At 47.4% G+C, this 16590-nt stretch overlaps 3 protein-coding genes across 3 annotated transcripts; 1 reads left to right on the top strand and 2 right to left on the bottom strand.

The window, feature by feature from the left end:
• Positions 1 to 10965: 10965 nt before the first annotated feature.
• On the top strand, positions 10966 to 12181 carry PHALS_02022 (endo--beta; the record flags this gene model as incomplete). Its single annotated transcript, XM_024716525.1, has 3 exons — positions 10966 to 11223; positions 11279 to 11389; positions 11468 to 12181. 3 exons carry the CDS (start codon positions 10966 to 10968, stop codon positions 12179 to 12181), a joined length of 1083 nt encoding a protein of 360 aa, XP_024582115.1.
• A 152-nt stretch (positions 12182 to 12333) lies between these two features.
• PHALS_14836 (uncharacterized protein) lies at positions 12334 to 13799 on the bottom strand. The gene has a single exon (XM_036407092.1). It carries the CDS (start codon positions 12538 to 12540, stop codon positions 12358 to 12360), a length of 183 nt encoding a protein of 60 aa, XP_036263351.1. The 5' UTR covers positions 12541 to 13799; the 3' UTR covers positions 12334 to 12357.
• PHALS_02021 (RxLR-like protein) lies at positions 13798 to 14304 on the bottom strand (the record flags this gene model as incomplete). Its single annotated transcript, XM_024716522.1, has 1 exon — positions 13798 to 14304. The coding sequence occupies one exon, from the start codon at positions 14302 to 14304 to the stop codon at positions 13798 to 13800; it is 507 nt and encodes a 168-aa protein (XP_024582113.1).
• Between the last annotated feature and the right edge of the window lie 2286 nt (positions 14305 to 16590).

Here is a 16590-nt window from a genome sequence, read left to right as displayed (position 1 = left end):
TGTGTAATACGGCTTCCGCTCGGCGGATCCAGCTGCAGAAGCAAAGGGGGCGATCTCTCGAACGTTAGGCGTCTACATGGTCGGGCCCCGGCCCCTACACATGCTTAGCATGTCAAACGAAAAGCACAAAATATTCAGATGGATATGTACTGCACTCGACTTCGTGCTCAAAGAGAAAGCGCTTCTGTACCCGCGATGCGGACGAATCCTGTGATGCTCGACTCTGGCGAAGCCGCTGCAGATGACGAAAATTTTTTTTTAGTGATGGGTGCAGCGGCACCGGAAATTACCTCGCTGTACAATTTACAGTTGAGCCACAAAGAGGTGGACGCGTGCGTGGAACGCCATCTTCGGTTTGAGTTTGCCAAACTCAAGGCGCGTCGTCGACTTCCTTGGATTGTCGATTGGGCTGAACCCTCACGTTCCCACGAGCTCTGTGGTCTCTCACACGGGTGAGGCTGCGACCGCAACAACTCAGAGCCATAGCTTGATTTCAGCTCATGGCCTTCGCTAATGCCGAGAAGCACGGGTTGTACGACGACGCGGAACGTCATGATTCCTCTGATGATCAGTGTCCACGACGTCTGTGCAGTCTTGCCGAAGCGGCATTTCAATCTCCCACGAGCTGTCGAAGTGGGGGTTTACCCACCACTTCACAAGAAACAGGGTTTGACCCTGGCGACGACTTCGACCCACAAGATATTCCTCGTGATTCTGGGCACCACCTTTCTCGTCGAGAAGAGTCTGCGGTGGGCGATATCGACTGGATTGATCGCCGTCCGGTGGCTCGCGATGCTCGCTGAACTCTTGAGGACGAGGTTCGTCGCGATCGGGACTCCGCTGAGCATCATGTTGGGATAGCATACCGCTGCGCCGGAGACCTAGAGACCTTGAAACACGTTGTGCACCGGCTACCTCACGTTGAGGACTATTGCGCTCTGCCAGAGCGGCTTCTAGCCGAGCTCCGTCGAGCAGACGAATGCGTCGCTTTGTGCGACGGTGAAGTGACTGGTGCCGTTAAAGATGAAGGTCGTCGCACTCCGTGCTCAAAACCTGATCTGGTTCAACTTCTGGGTTAATCAAGCATCCGTGGGTGCCGCTCCGGTGCCTACGCTGCCGCGCGCATTCGTGCCGATCCCGATACGGCTTAAGCAAACCCACATATAACAACAGATGGGTGCGCAAACTGTTTGGAAAGATTTGCGTAAACACAAGGCCCCGTTTGGACACAGCCCTGAAAGGTCCGATAAATCGTGAACGGAGCTTCGGCTCAAACGCAGCAGAAATTTAAAGGGTAGGAAGATCTTAGTATTCAATAAAACTATTTATCCGACCTCAAAGTTTCTAACATCACCTCCACCTTTTCCGTCTGCATGTTCCTTCTGCATGTCTTGGATTGCAGCCACCGCGTCGCGGATGTGTCGAAAGCCACATAATCTGGTAGACAGAAAATCATCGACTTCATCATGAACAGTGAGAGGGCTGACATCAGCTAGTCGCTCGGTTATTTCTCCCCCACCAAGCCCTGAACCATGATGGCGGCGTCAGCAGGGCGCGAGGATGAACAAGCCCGTTCACATAGAACGGCCTGTAGCCGGTAGACGAATGCACTGCATTGTCCAGAGCAAACTATTCAAGTGGCAGCATGGAGTTCCAGCGCCTCAAAGTCTTAGCGAAGACGCTGCGAACGTCGGCCTCGACGACGCGATTCACGCGCTTAGTTGGACGATCGGTTGTGGGTGGTCCGCTGTTTACGTATCCAAGAGGTTGTCCGGCTTCTTGAAGATTGTCGATTTCCCAGTAAAGCGCGGGGTCTGTCAGCGACAATTGACTCCGGGGTTCCGTGCTGTCGAAAGAAACGATTCACAAACAGCGTCGCTGTTCCGACACCTTTGATGGCGTTCGACACCGCCGATACTAATCATTTTGCTCAAACGGTCGACGAAGACCACGACACCCGCGTTGCTCGTCGAGTCCTTCGGCAGTCCGAACACAAAGTTCAAACTCATAGACTGCCAACACCCGGAGAATACCGGCAAACTAGCTAGCGACCCCTGCCACATTCGGAGAGAGTTCACCCTTTGAAGCGTCTCACACGTTCTTACATCTGTGCTTGTCCATTTGTACGGTTTGGGCCACCAGTGGTGGCAACTCACGGAGCTGTACGTCTTCTCACGACCAAGATGAACACTTAGTGGAGTGTCGTTGGCCTCATAGAGAATACGGTACTTCACATCCTCTTCGCGATGAACTACAATCCGTGGCGTTTTCGTCGAGTCGGTATTATAATACAGCAATCCATTATTCTATAAGTATCGGTGCAACCGTGCACGCACTTGCGCCGAGAATTTCTTGTCCGAGTTTCCAAAGTACTTGCCACCGAGAGCTTGTAGCAGCGTTATGCACATATCATCACCCGCGTAAGCGGAGCGTATCAAATACGTCACGGACGACGTCACCGTCAAGACATGAGCAAGCTCATAATCTGGTCTGTGTGACACCTCATCTGCCAAAGCATTCTGCTCTCCTGGCTTATACTTCACCTTCGAAGTTATATTCTGCGAGGAAAGTCACCTGGCCATCCTATGCAAGAGGAGAGACGACTGAGTCGCAGTGCGTAGTGAGGCATGATCTGTGAAGATCACGAATGGCTTGGAGTCAAACAGGTGAACCCTGAACATGACAAGTGCATCATTTATCGCAAGTAATAACTGCCGTTATCTGGGGTTTTCTTCTCTGTAGCATTGAGCTGGCGAGAATCGGACGCGATCATCCCTTGGCGTCTGCTTGCAGCAGTGCATAGCCGATGGAAACGTCCGAAGTATCACAGACAACACTGAAAGAACGATCGGGGTCTCAGTATCGGTGCATGAATGAGGCTGTCTTTGACACCGACAAAAGCCTCCCGATGTTCGGTGTCCCAACAACATTCCTAATCCTTCTTAAGGAGATTCGACGATGGTCGTGCTATTTCCGCATAATTTGCGCTATACTTTGCTAAGTAGTTGGCGATGGCATGCCACTTTCGCGAGTCCTTTTGGTTCTTTAAACCCGGCCAGTCCACAATGGCCTTGACCTTAGCGGGATTCGCTCGAAGGCCACGCTTCCCGATGAAGTTCCATGAGAAGGGGATTTATTTCGCGCCGAAGATGCACCTGTCTGAATTAGCGTACAGCTTATTCGTGCGCATGCACTCGAGCACCGCTCTCAAATGGACGATGTAGTTTTCTCCATCTGTTCTTCTGTGCCCCGCACGACTGTGGACAAAGATGTCGCCGAAGTATGTCTGTGCGTACGCCCAGTGGGGCCTGAACAACTGCGTCACAAGACGATTAAATGTTGCTGGTGCATTGGCAGCTTTTGGGGCATCAATAACCCCTCACAGATCATGCCGCTCGGAGTACTCACCGCTGTCAGCGGAATATCACTTGCTCTCATGAGCAATTGGTGATAACCATTGACCAAGTCGAGTGCGCTGTAATTTGTACAACCAACCATAATGTTCTGGAGAACGTTTTTACTAGGAACCGGCGTATGTGCCGGAATGGTGGCAGCGTTTGGCATATTATAAGCGTAAAGGGTACGCCACATGTCGTTCGGCTTCCAGCCACGAAATGTGGGTGTCGAAGGGTGAGAATTGCTCTCTCGCACCAGTCCTGTCTCATATTTAGCACGGAAAAAGGTGTCAAAGACGTCGCACAGCTCCTTGGGCAAGACTATGGGCGTGTTACGCAGTATTTGGCCCCCGGAAGCAGGTCAATATGTGACGCACACCTCGGTCCGGATGTTGGATCGATGGCGGGCTTTGGATACGACGTCTTGTTATGTCTTGACCAATGGATAACATGGACTCGAGGGCCTCGCCAGGATCGATGTTATATTTCGTGCGCTCAGCCAATCTGAGTGTCCTCTAGGTTAGCTTCATCAAGAAGCGACGACGAGTTAATCTTCTCGTTCGGTCGTTTAGTAGTGACCTTGGCTAAATTGCTTGCCTTCAAGGCACCACTAAACTCTTTGAACGACATCTCGTCCAGCTGAAAAAGAGCATCCACCGCGGAAGTAGCCTCGAGGGTGATGCCGTCTTTCTCCCCCGTCATACCGTTGACAAAGGTATACAGCTGTGCGCTATCGTCTACGATAGACACACCCTGGATCAGGATCGACGCTCTGCGTCTTGCAGATATCATACGGCTTCGCCGTCTCCTCTTCATAGAAGTTTTACATCTCATCGAGACCAGTGGGAGTACGCACTTGTCGTTGTCCAGTATGCCCACTCCCCTGCTCCATTGGATCCTTGATGTTATTAACTAACAACATCCGACGAAGAGCCGCTATTTCCGCAGTTTTCGTCCAGTAGATGGCGTACCACTCCACGCGCATCAGAAGGGCCTTGGCCAGGATGCCTTGGACCTCGTCCAACCATGCCACGCTTGGCATACAGCAACTGCTTCAAAATGTGAGCAGCGCTCAGTGGGTTACGTGCCACTCCACGCGCCTCACAAGGGCCTCGCTCTCGATGCCTCGGACCTCGTCCGACCATACCATTCTTGGCGTGCAGCAACAGCTTTGATACTTAAGCAGCGCTCAGCTGGTAGAGTGGCATTCCACTTTCATCCCGCGAGCCGCAGAGGAATGAGTTCTGTTACGACGAGGGAATGAATACGACTACATAGTATAGTGGACCATGCTCGGGACTCTTGTCCAATCACCTTCGGTGCTTGGCAGCTCGGTTAATCCGAAATCCAGCACATTGACCGTCCCGGTCCAGTGTCCGCGCCATTAGCACTTCTGCTTCCTTACAGAGATGGGTTCATGACTCACCAATCCTCCACCCGAGGACGTGCTCGTAGCGCCCAAGGTCTTCAAACTCCAATCAATCCATGTCTCATGGTGTTCCAGCCATGCCATACCAAGGATGAGGTCATATCTTGAATCCAATTCTTAGACTAAGCAGCGTTTCACGCTATCAAAGTCAAGAAACTAGGAACCGAGGTCCACAGGGACCCTCGGGACAGTGACACAAGTCTAAGTCGCTAAGCGAACAAAGACGGTGTCACTTAACAGCGCTTCTAGCGCCTCAGCGTACAGCTGACCTCGTTCGATCGTGGAGCGTCGAGCATGATTGCCCGACGCACCAAAATCGATAAGTGCTTATTAAAGCTCTTCACGGTTGCTTTCACGAACAGCAAGCCCGGCTTGCATACACGTTTCGTGTTTAAAAGCACAGAGCTCTTCGAGGCTGGGCGCTTTTGCTCTCCACATCATTGAGGCTCAGCAGAACCCAGTTCTTCCCCAGTACGCGCCTACTGCGTGCTCTCGTTTCCCCGCGACAAACCAGACTTGTTAGAAGCAGGACGTCGGTTCAATGAACCTATGCGCGCCTTGCACAGGGTTACAACCAGTCCGAAGGTGACGGGTGTCTCCACAGACAAAACACCGTCGGATGTTAAGCGCTACTCGGCAGCTCAAAGCTTTCTCTCCTCAACTCTTGGACAAATTCTACCAACTTCTTTTCGCCCTGTTGGGCAGCTAGGAAACGCGATCGCACGCGATATGCCTGATACATTTGCAGAAGCTAACGCTTTAGCTCCTTCTAGGGGGGAATGCAGCTCAACCGAATCACCGCTCGTTATTTTCATTCTTGCGCTCAGCCCCCGGGCTTGTTGTTAGGAAGTGCCACGCGCTGTTGCTCGTTTTAGAGCATGTCGGATGCCATAGCCATCTCGGCCTCTCTCACCCAGAGAAGGGGATTCTCTTCATCCTGACCCTCAAAGGTCTAAACGCTCACCATAGGCGGCCTGGGTTGGAAGGAATCATCCGTCGTCGACGGTGGCGCCATAGACGTAGTAGACACTGACAACTTCTGCTGTAAACGCTATAACAGAGCATTTTGAAAACGCCCCATGGCGCGTGCTTATGGCCTCGGGCCCTTGCGCATCAAGGTGCTCCACGCCCTCAGGGCCTAGCATGAACGTCACCTTATTAAGCCCGTCCTGCATACCCTGAAGCAAATAGGAGTACTTCTTCATCCTCACAGAGGATCAGCCGTAACGACTCAGGCGTAGATTGACTAAGAGTGCTACCAAGTGCAGCGGGGGCCGCCGTAGCTCTTTGCTCAGAGAAAGCTAAGCTAAGGTCACCGACCTTACGTTCTTTCCAAGAGCCAGTACAAGTGTAGTGGGTCAAAGGGCAAACGAACACTTCTGTTCAGTAACGAAACTGTATTTCATTAATTTAGTTGCGGCAGAGCCGCCAATATCTAAGACCCTAGGTTTTCCTAATTAATATAGTAATTTATTTTCAATATAGCAAGACCGTACTAATATAGTACAATGCATTACTACAGGTAATCCTAGCACGTGGTGCCTTTTTATTACGGTGTAGCCACACCACTGTGTATTTACACTTTCTGTTTAATACACACCTATGTACCGTCGCACAAAATTGTGCGACCCGCCTTTCTTACAAAGGTAGTTTAATCCCGGATGCAAATTAACTCTTTGGTTTAAAATATAAACTGTACTTCTCGGTTTTATCTACGGCAAACCGCCTATACAAAAATTATAGTTCACCTATCTAAATTGGCAAACCTAATCAGATGTATAACAACTGGCTGCTTCGGCCACGTACTGAATTTTTGTTTCACTCTGGCCACACCATTGTGTGGTCTTACCATCTTTTGTAAATCACATCATTGTGTGAACACACAATCTTGTGTGAATCCGTTAAAATATCTGAGCGACTAACAATGGCAACATAATGGACGCTCTTAGGAACCTTCTTGTGAAAGTTGCATTCTTTGAATGTGTGGAACATAATTGGTCCCAGCTCTGAACTTGAGAAATGGTCTCATTCTAGAAAGAGCATGGCTTGAACGCTGAGAGCTATGGTCGACTGTAAGTCGAGAAAGCTTCAAATGTCACAAACTTCGAGTCGACAGGAGCTCTGATGGGCCATGGGTATTATTTGCATGATGGAAGGATAGCTCTGATGTGGATATGAAGTTACGATTATCGCAAAGATATTGCTAGTGCCTTGATCTAATAAGTGATGGTAACTCTCGATCTCATGATAAGGTGGAAGTAGCGATTTTGCGGTCTCTGTTACGGCGTTTTTTTAAACTATCGAAGATTATGGTCGATTGGCCCTTTTTTACCTCTTTCAGCCAGCTGATGGGGATAATTAGCTGCTGATAAAAGTGAGAGATAATCGCTCCCAGCAATGAGTAAGCCAATATTTTGCATTCTAGAACATTGCTGACATGACAAAGCCAGCTACCCATGTCTTAATTTGAGATACCAAGTGGAGTCGGTGTGCGGCAGAAAGTCGGCTGTCAATTCTGTGACGAGACTGCTCATGTGTGGCTTAATTTTGGCACTTTCAAATCTAAATCTACCAGTTTGTGTCATCTGCGATAATTTACCCTTGTGTCATTGGTTGTTTCTCATCCAAGTTTGCCCAGCCTAAAGCGGCAGGCGAAAATACTTAGTCAATACTTGCAATAAAGTATGCGACCGTTAAGTTTAGATTACACCTGCTGCCTCGAAGCCCTGTGGAAACTATACAGATCATGCCCAGTTTATGTAGCAACATTGTCACCACACACCTCGCAGGATATGGCAAGATGGGTTTTCTTCTGTGTTAGGCCGGCTCCATGTGAAACGAAGTGTACTTTTGCGCTGCACAAACTTAAAGTCACGTGTAATATGACGCGCGACCCGATGAGACGATACGTACACCGTGTGGACCAGAGGAAGCATGTGTCGCATTGTTAAATGCTCTGTAATACGACTTGTTTCTGATCTCGATGCCGCTTTTACTAAGTGTTTGCTAGCACTTTTGCACCGTAACTCCTTATCTGTAGGCTTGCTGAATAACAAAAATGACTTATTTGAAACTCAGCGTCGGGTGCTTACTCATGATATAAATCTTACGTAGAAAAAACTGTACGTTCATTTATTCCCTTTAAAAGTTGGAAAGGAAAAGATCTACGGACGCTGCCATTCCATGATTCAGGGCTAGGTGGAGGGATAGCCAAACGGCTAGCTGATGTCAGCATTTTGAAAATATTTTCATTATAAAAAAGTAAAATTTAGCCCCCACAAAAGAGAAGTCGGAGACATCCAGTCTACTAGACTGAGTGTAACGACACGTTCGCGATGCGATGGCTGAAAGCCATGACGTGCAGAAGGAATATGCGGACGAAAAAAAGAAATAAATGGTGAAACACTGAGGTCGGAGACCTCGTTTTATCAAACGGCGCAAGGCGCTCCACCGTCGCACAAAGTGGCGAATTCGCCTGCTCGGCGGCTAGGATCTGCTCCGACAGAGTACGATAATCCTCAACGCGAGGCAGTCGGTGCACAAAGAGATCCAGATTCTCGAGATCTTCCGCACAGCATGCTCGGCAGAGTAGTGATGACGATGGACTTTGTCATCAAACACTCGGAGAGCATCGCGAGTCACCGGACGGCGGTCGACGACGTCGTCATCGTCTTCCACCGGCTCTCCTTGAGAATGGTTGCGTCCACTTCCACGTGAAACGCCTTTTGGGTCAATGTCGAAGACGGGGCTTAACCCAAAGTCTTGTGAAGTGGCGGGGATACACAAACTCCAAGAGCTCGTGGGATTTTGACGTGCCACTTCGGCAAGACTGTCCAGACGTCGAAGACGCTTATGATCAAAAGGATCAGGACGCTTCGCGTCGTCTTGCGCACCGCACTTCTCGACAACAGCCCATGAAGCCGGACGGCCATGAGCTGAGCTCAAGGTATGGCGCTGAGCTGCTGTGGTCGTTGAATCATCCGTGTGAGAAGTCACAGAGCTCGCGGGAGCATTATGGACTGCTCCATATGTTGCAGGGCGACAATACGCAGGAAGTTGGTGTTGCGTCTTGAGTCTGGCAAACTCAAATTTAAGAAGGCGCTTAACGCGCTCGTCCACTTCCTTGTGGCTTTGCTGAAAGGTAGACATCATGAAAAGTTTCCGGTGCCGCTACACCCATCGCTCAAAGCTCTCCTCATCATCTGCAGAGGTTTCGCCAGGGGTGAGCACCACAGGGACGGTCCGCATTGCAGGAACAGGAGCACCTCTCTCTTGAGCTCGTAATCGAGCGCGGTACCGATCCATTGTGATCTCTTGGGTGACCAAAAAGCGAGCTCACAAAGCTTTCCGCTAATCAAGCTCAGCTTGTGTAGTGACCGGAGGCCCGACTACGTAGACGCCTAACGATCGAGTGATCGCGTCTTTCGCTTCAGTCGCGGGACCCGCCAAGCAAAAGCCGTACTCCACACGAAAGTCTAAGACCGAATGTAGGAGAGACGCCCTTTGAGCAGCCTTCAATTGCTGCTCATGTGCCTCGTTGAGGCGATTGGTAATAATAAAACTTCCTCATAAACCGAGAGGTCGGGAAACGGACATGGGTTCACAGAGTTTGAGCTGGGCTCACGTCGCGCTGTTGGCGCACATCATCTTCCCCGACACCCATGCTAAAAAAGGAGTGCTCGCTCGTAGTTGACTTCCTCCAATTCCTCGACGAGGAAATACGTCGCCCGGGGCGGGTGCAATGTGTTGCGCTCAGTCACCGATGGCTTGGGTTGTGCTTCCCGTGAAGCTGCGGACGTAGTGTAAGGAGATGCACCCCGTGCAGAAGAAGAAGATGGGCTTTGCCCGCGGGCTCCCTGGCTACCAGCTAGGCTAGTTTTTTGCGTGTCGTCGACACTGAGTTCATAGAGCGGAGAAGATTTAAAGCTCTTGTTATAAACGTGAAGCTGTCTCAGACAAGCGAGACTCGTATGAGGTGACCGGTAAATGTGAATGAAGGATGATCACAATGTTAATGGGGGGGGAGTGTAATGGGATGACACTACCCTTGTAAGAAAGGGCGGGTCACACACCCGTACATAGGTGTGAATTACACAGGTTGGTGTAATCACACAGTGGTTTAACACGAAGCCACCACGTGGCAAGATTGCTAGTTGTAATGCATATTACTATATTACTACGGTTTTGCCATACAAATTAGGTATTATTATATTAATCAGGAAAACCTTGGGTCTTAGATATCGGCGGCTCTGCCGCAACTTAAACAAATAAATACATTTTTGTTCTTGAACAGATTGTTCGTTTGCCTAGATTAGACTTTAGTACTTAGAAGTAGCTGATTGCGATCCGCTACACTAGTACTGGTTCTGGAAAGAACGTAAGGTCGGTGACCTTAGCTTAGCTTCCTCTTAGCAAAGAGCTACGGCAGCCCCCGCTGCATAATTAGTCTAAGGTTAAGGTTGTAGTTATTCTTGAAGTAATGCGATCCACTACACTTGTAATCGTTCTAAGTATATACTCTTTCGCTAAGCGAAAGAGTTACGCGATACTGTATACGCAAATAGTTACGGCAGTGTACAATTCAAGCAATTGTGCAGGATTATGCTTAATACAATTGTCGCGCAAGCGTAAGTGTTAGCACGTAACAATGTTGCATCGGGCAGCATCAAAGCCACGTAAACTTTCTTTTTGCTGTCTTAGATTCGTACTTAATGGACGAAAGTGCATATGTATCTCACGTAAAATAGAGGTTGATAAATAACAGAGCAGTTCGAGTATCATGGGTTGAGTATTACCACAAAAAAGCTTGTAGATCCGCTCGTCTCTACCTAGCCATCTCATAAAGAGCACCATGATACCTATAAGTTTTATTCGGACAGAACGATAGTTGTCGTCGCTGATCGTACAATCGAGGGATGGGTATGGAAAGAGCAGATGACTTGGTTTTTTGTCTAGTTTCTTCTAGTAAATCGTGCATTACTACTTCGTCATGCGATGTGCAGTAGTGTTGCTGTCCTTTATTTCACCCATCATATGAATTGAAAACCTAGATCTTTCCACACGCGGCATGACGACCGTAAAATAGTACACTGTGTCCAAATATTTCCTCTTTACTCATTTCGGCCTTGTCGTACATATCTGATGGTAAATGTTCTCATTGTCTTGTTGCTAAATGCGAGCTGGTTGGTTGTCGCCTTCGGTGATCCTCGAGTCATGATCGAGTCAACGTATACGGACACGAAAGGACTAAATGATCTCGCAAAGACCGCATGGCAGAATAAAGGAGGAAAGTATATGGGTACGGCTACCGATGTCAAGCAGTTAGCAGATCCTTACTACAAAGCGCAGCTCAAAGACACCAGTGATTTTGGAATGATCACTCCAATAAACGCTATGACGGTGCGTTACTGTTAATTTTTCAATCTCATCGTTAATACATGATGTAATACCGTAGTGGTTGGTCACGGAGCAAAAGCAAGGCACATTTTCATTTAAAGATGCCGATCAAATCGTTGCTTTTGCCAACAAGACAGGAGCTCGAGTTCACTGTCACGCACTAGTTTCGGTATTCCTTACTTTTCCTCTAAAGTAATAATCTAATGACATTCAAGACTTGACTATAATCATTTGTGATCTACCACAGCACAAACAAGTTCCTCAATGGGTTCAAGTTCTTGAGAAGGCCGAGCTACTAAAGGCTATGGTGAATCACATCACAAATGTCATGACCCACTTTGGAAACTCCTGTATCGCTTGGGATGTTGTGAGTGAGGTTTTTGAAGAAAATGGCTCATACCGTCAATCCTTTTGGTACAAAAAGACTGGCAAGGAGTACATTTCGACTGCATTCACGACTGCAAATAAAGTCAAGAGTGATCTCAAACTCAAAACTAGACTGTACTACGACGATTTCAACATCAATGTCGTAAACAACAAATCGGATGCTGTCTTGGCAATGGCAACAGATTTAAGAAGCCACAAGATTTGGGTCGAAGGGATTGGATTTCAATCTCACTACAGCAACAACGCCACAGTCGCCGGAGCAAAGATTTATGAAAATCTCAGCCGGTTTACTATAAAAAACATGGACGTCGCAATTACGCAACTTGACGTGAAGACGAGCACAGCGAATCCTACCGTAAAAGAGCAGCAACAGCAAGTTAATATCATCACTAATGTCGTATCAGCGTGCAAGAAAGCCATGAGATGCGTTGGCGTGACGGTTTCGGACTTTGTGGATACCTATTCGTGGATCAATTCTTCGGCTCCAGTACTTTTTTATCAACCAGAAGGACCTGGTACGTCGCTTGTGCGGAAAGCTACGTATGATGCTGTTACCATGGGGTGGATTCTCTAAGTGCGTGATGTAAGTCAGGTGCTCTGTCAGTTCAAAAATACGTTTTGAATGTCAAAAATTTATGTCTTACATCTTATAATATCTAATTATAGAAATATCGATAAGTGTTCTTGATAAAAACTATTAGCATTACTTTTCAAAGGCTGCAAATAGTGTGGTCGAGGCAAGTTCACGAATCAAGACGCAACTGCAGTCCCATAGTCACGCTCTGTCATCACATTCATTGCACTTATCGGGCGATACGACGATGCAGCTAAGCTGTGACCTAATGGAAGCAATGCTTTGCCAAACAAGGCAAAGTGGCATTTTGCAAGCTGATAGTGATGAGTAAAGCTTTTTAGCTTTTTCTGTGAAGCCATATTGGTTATGACTTCTCGCCCGGATGGTATGCGCAATTGTTGATATTCCCCGTGAGTTCATGAAGCAGCAGTTCAGGGATTTCTGCATTTTACTTGAAATGATAAGTTCGCATGGGGATTCGTACACCGAGGCTCCATGGCTTGACCGGCTACGACAGCCACTTTACCAAAAAGCTATGCGTACACATCAAGTGACTATCATAGCCTAATCGCTCGCAATTTTATACGCTAATTTACGCCCCCAGACACTATGTTTGAACACGGTATCGAAGAATAGTCAAGCGATACGATGTCAGCTTCAATGTCACACGTGCAAGAACCAAAGACGTGCAACGAACATGCTAATATTTCTTGGATTGACATCTGTCAAGTATCTAGCAGCAGCCAGTGGTACATTTAAAAAGTGACAAATTTAACATCATAAATTTGCTGAGCCAACCACATCTTCCAGTTAACGGTGAGATTACTATAACGAGGCAGTAAGGTAATTCTCACCCACTTGGAATTTCTCGCAGTCTTATTCACCAAAGGAGGTGGCTTCAACGTCATGATTTTCAAATTCGGGTAGCTCAAAATCAGAGTGAACACTGATGATTGCAAGAACACACACCAATGTATGATGAAAAAAGGCCGACAAGTTGAAGCCAGCGCACAAGGTTCTTCTAGATAATCAAAGTTCGCATCGGTGAAGTCCGTCGCAGAGGCGTTTCGGGGTATGAGACGCGAAATATCATGATGCCGCTATGTGAGGTATTAATGTCAACCATAACTATCAACCAAGTGCTGGCATCATGCCATACTAAAGCACTTAATGATGTAATGCATTCAGCACTTGGCGTCAGTCTCCGCCGCCGAGTTGGCTGCGACTAAAAGTACGTTGTGTCTGCTGCGATCATGACGTTGTGGTATCTGTGTTCGGCATTTTCAGTATACATATTTGGCCTCAAAGCGAAGACCCTGGTATTATGTCTTCAGCCCACGCATGTACCATCGATTAAAAAACGAACGTAAGCATGATCGATTCGTTGAATAGAATGAATAGTAATCTATGTTGTGAAAAGATCGACACCAAAGTAATATGACGGGGTTTTCTACTTTACGCACCATTCAAATTCAAAATGCATAAGGACTTATATATCGAGAGAGCTGGCGAAAGAAAGTCATAAACGAAAGAAATATAATACAACGAATGCGAAAACGTGTTTCTCTGTTAATGTCATGTACCTTGAATGTTCTAAATGCAGGCGAAGAAACTTTTTAACCAGTTTTTACTGGTACAGTCGCAAGATGTCCATTTCCATACTTGTAGAGAAAGAGTGCGTACTTATGCAGTATGCTCTTGAATGCTTCAGGTGTCCACAAGAATGAACTTGACATAAAACTTGCGTCTTGATTTCTTCCAATGTCTTCCACTGACTTTTGTCCCGCCATCATCTCGGCGAAACTTTTATTTAAAATTCGCTGCTTCCTTATTTCGCGCCTCTCGTGATAGTCTCTGAAATACTTAGAGAGTTTGGCAACAATAGCTTTGTAATACTTGGCAATCTTCTCCGACATGCCTGACAGCGAAATAAATCGCTCTTCATCATCTGCTATTGTCTTGCCATGACTGGTCTTTAAAGCGGATCGAATGGATTGATTGTGTCCTGATCCATTTTGATTCGGTTGCACTCTCTGCGGATCCAATTTGTCAGAAGTAGCATCACAAGTCGATAGAATGGTGCTCAACACAGCAAAGGAAAGCCACAGAAGCTGAATACGCATTTTAAACGTACAAAATACTAACACCTTTCTTCCTTCAGGTCTAACGATGACGGGTGTCGCTGCTGGAGGGATTTTAAAGTGTCACAAACTTTAGCCTGGTGGAAATTTAAAACTGGCTTTCTATTGGCTCTAATACTACATTCTTCAAGTCAAGCTGCATCATTCTGTTCAATCATGTGCAGTTTATTCAAAAGCCGGTTCTTTGCGTTGATGCAGATCATGATTTGCATCATCGTTCCATTTGGGATGGAAAACAGCTGGTATCCATCACATGAAAGTTTCTTGTACCGCGCTGTATATCAATACCAAAAACTTCAGTTCTTATGACTATTTTTGCAATCATTTAAATGCTAGGATTGGCTGAATTATATCCTTAGGGATGTTAAGGACCCCAGCATATGGCACAGAATATTAAGATCCATTATTCCTTGAGTTGTTGATCGTCCTTTCCTTTACATTATCTCGGATGGTGCGCAGTATACCGGTATATACATGAAGCAAGGTTTAGAAGTACCAAAGTAGTATCAAGATTATTACAAGGAGAGGAAGGTTGTCCCCACGTTATGTCATTTGTGAAACAACCAGATTTAGTATCAAATTCAGCTAGGCATTATTCTTAAGATATGTGACCATCAATTAAAGGTATCTAGTTACTGAGAGGTTGCAGTGGACGTACAGTGCACATGTGTACGTGCATAATTGACTTTTGAACAATTGTACACAATATACATTTCATTTTTGTGGAAATGTGCAAAACATAGAGGTACCATAGTGATGGTACTAACGAGGACTGAACGTGGAGTGGCACGTAACCCACTGAGCGATGCTCAAGATTGAAGCGGTCGCTGCATGCCAATAGTGGCATGGTCGGCCAAAGGCCGAGGCATCATGAGCGATGCCCTTGTGTTGCGCGTAAGGTGGCACTTATCCACTGAACGAAGACTGCCGAAATAGCAGCTCTTCGTCGGATGCTGTTAATAACATCAAAGCTCCGTTGAAACAGGGAGTGGGGATACTGGACGACGACGAGTGTGTAACCCAACTGGTCTCGATGAGTCGGCGACTCCGTATTATATTTGCGAGACGCAGTGAGTCGACCCTGACCCAGGGTGTTGATACCGTGGACGATAGCACACAGCTATATACCCTTGTCGACGGTATGGCGGGAGAGGAAGACGGCGACGTCTCTTTCGAGGCTACTTCCTCGGTCGATGTTCATCTTGAGCTGGACGAGATGTCCTTCGAAGAGTTTGGCGTTATCGCAGGCGACTTAGCCGAGGTGGTCATCATAGGAAGAAGATATACTCGTCGTCCTGGAAAACATCAAAAGGGCTCTGATTGCATGAAGTGGATCGTCAATTTTGAAGGATCCCTCGAATCCGTGGTAATGGAATTTCAAGACGTCGTCTCCAAAGACCCGTCGGTCCTACCCCCGGATTGAGGTGTGCGTCATGAGATTGACCTGGTTCCGAAAACCGAATACTACGTTACACACCTATGAGCCTTGACCAAGGAGCAGTGCGACGTCATTGACGCCCTTTTCGTGCAAGTCACGACGCAGGAATCGTGCGTGAGAGCAAGTCTGTCCATTCGACACCCACGTTTTGTTTTCGGATGCCGAACGGCAAGTTGCGTATCGTTCACGCTTATAATAGGCTTAACGCTCCCGATATTCCAGATCAAACAATAATTCTAGAAAAAAGTTTTCCAGAACAATATGGATGGTTATACAAAGACAGCACCCTCGACTTGGTCGATGGTTATTACCAATTGCTCATGAGAGCGAGTGATATTCCGCTGATAGCGGTGAGTACTCTGAGCGGGATGCTCCGGGAGTGTCAACTGATATCTCAAGGGCTTATAAATGCACTAGCAACATTTAAGCGTCTTGTGACCGAGTTGATCAGGCCCCATCGGGCAACTACAACTTTGTCCACAGTCGTGCGAGGCATTCGAGGACAGATGGAGAAAACCACATCGTTCATTTAAGGGCGGCGCTCGAGTGCATGCGCACGAATAAGCTGTGTGCTATTGACGATAAGTGCATCTTCGGCGCAGAAGAAATTCCCTTTTTAGAGTGCTTTATTGGGAAGCGTGGACTTCGAGCAGGGTCAAGGCCATCGTGGACTGGCCGGTTACAAAAACCCAAAATGACTTGCGCAAGTGGCTTGCCCTAACCAACTACTTGGACAAGTATAGCGCGAATTCTGCTGTAAATGGCAAGGCCATTGTCTAATTTGCTTAAGAAGGATAATGAATGGTGTTGGGACACCGAATATCGGGAGG

This window comes from Plasmopara halstedii (assembly GCF_900000015.1).
Source record: "Plasmopara halstedii genome assembly, contig: Scaffold_1651, whole genome shotgun sequence".
NCBI classification, from domain to species: Eukaryota; Oomycota; class Peronosporomycetes; order Peronosporales; family Peronosporaceae; genus Plasmopara; species Plasmopara halstedii.
This window is presented reverse-complemented; position numbering and strand designations above follow the sequence as displayed.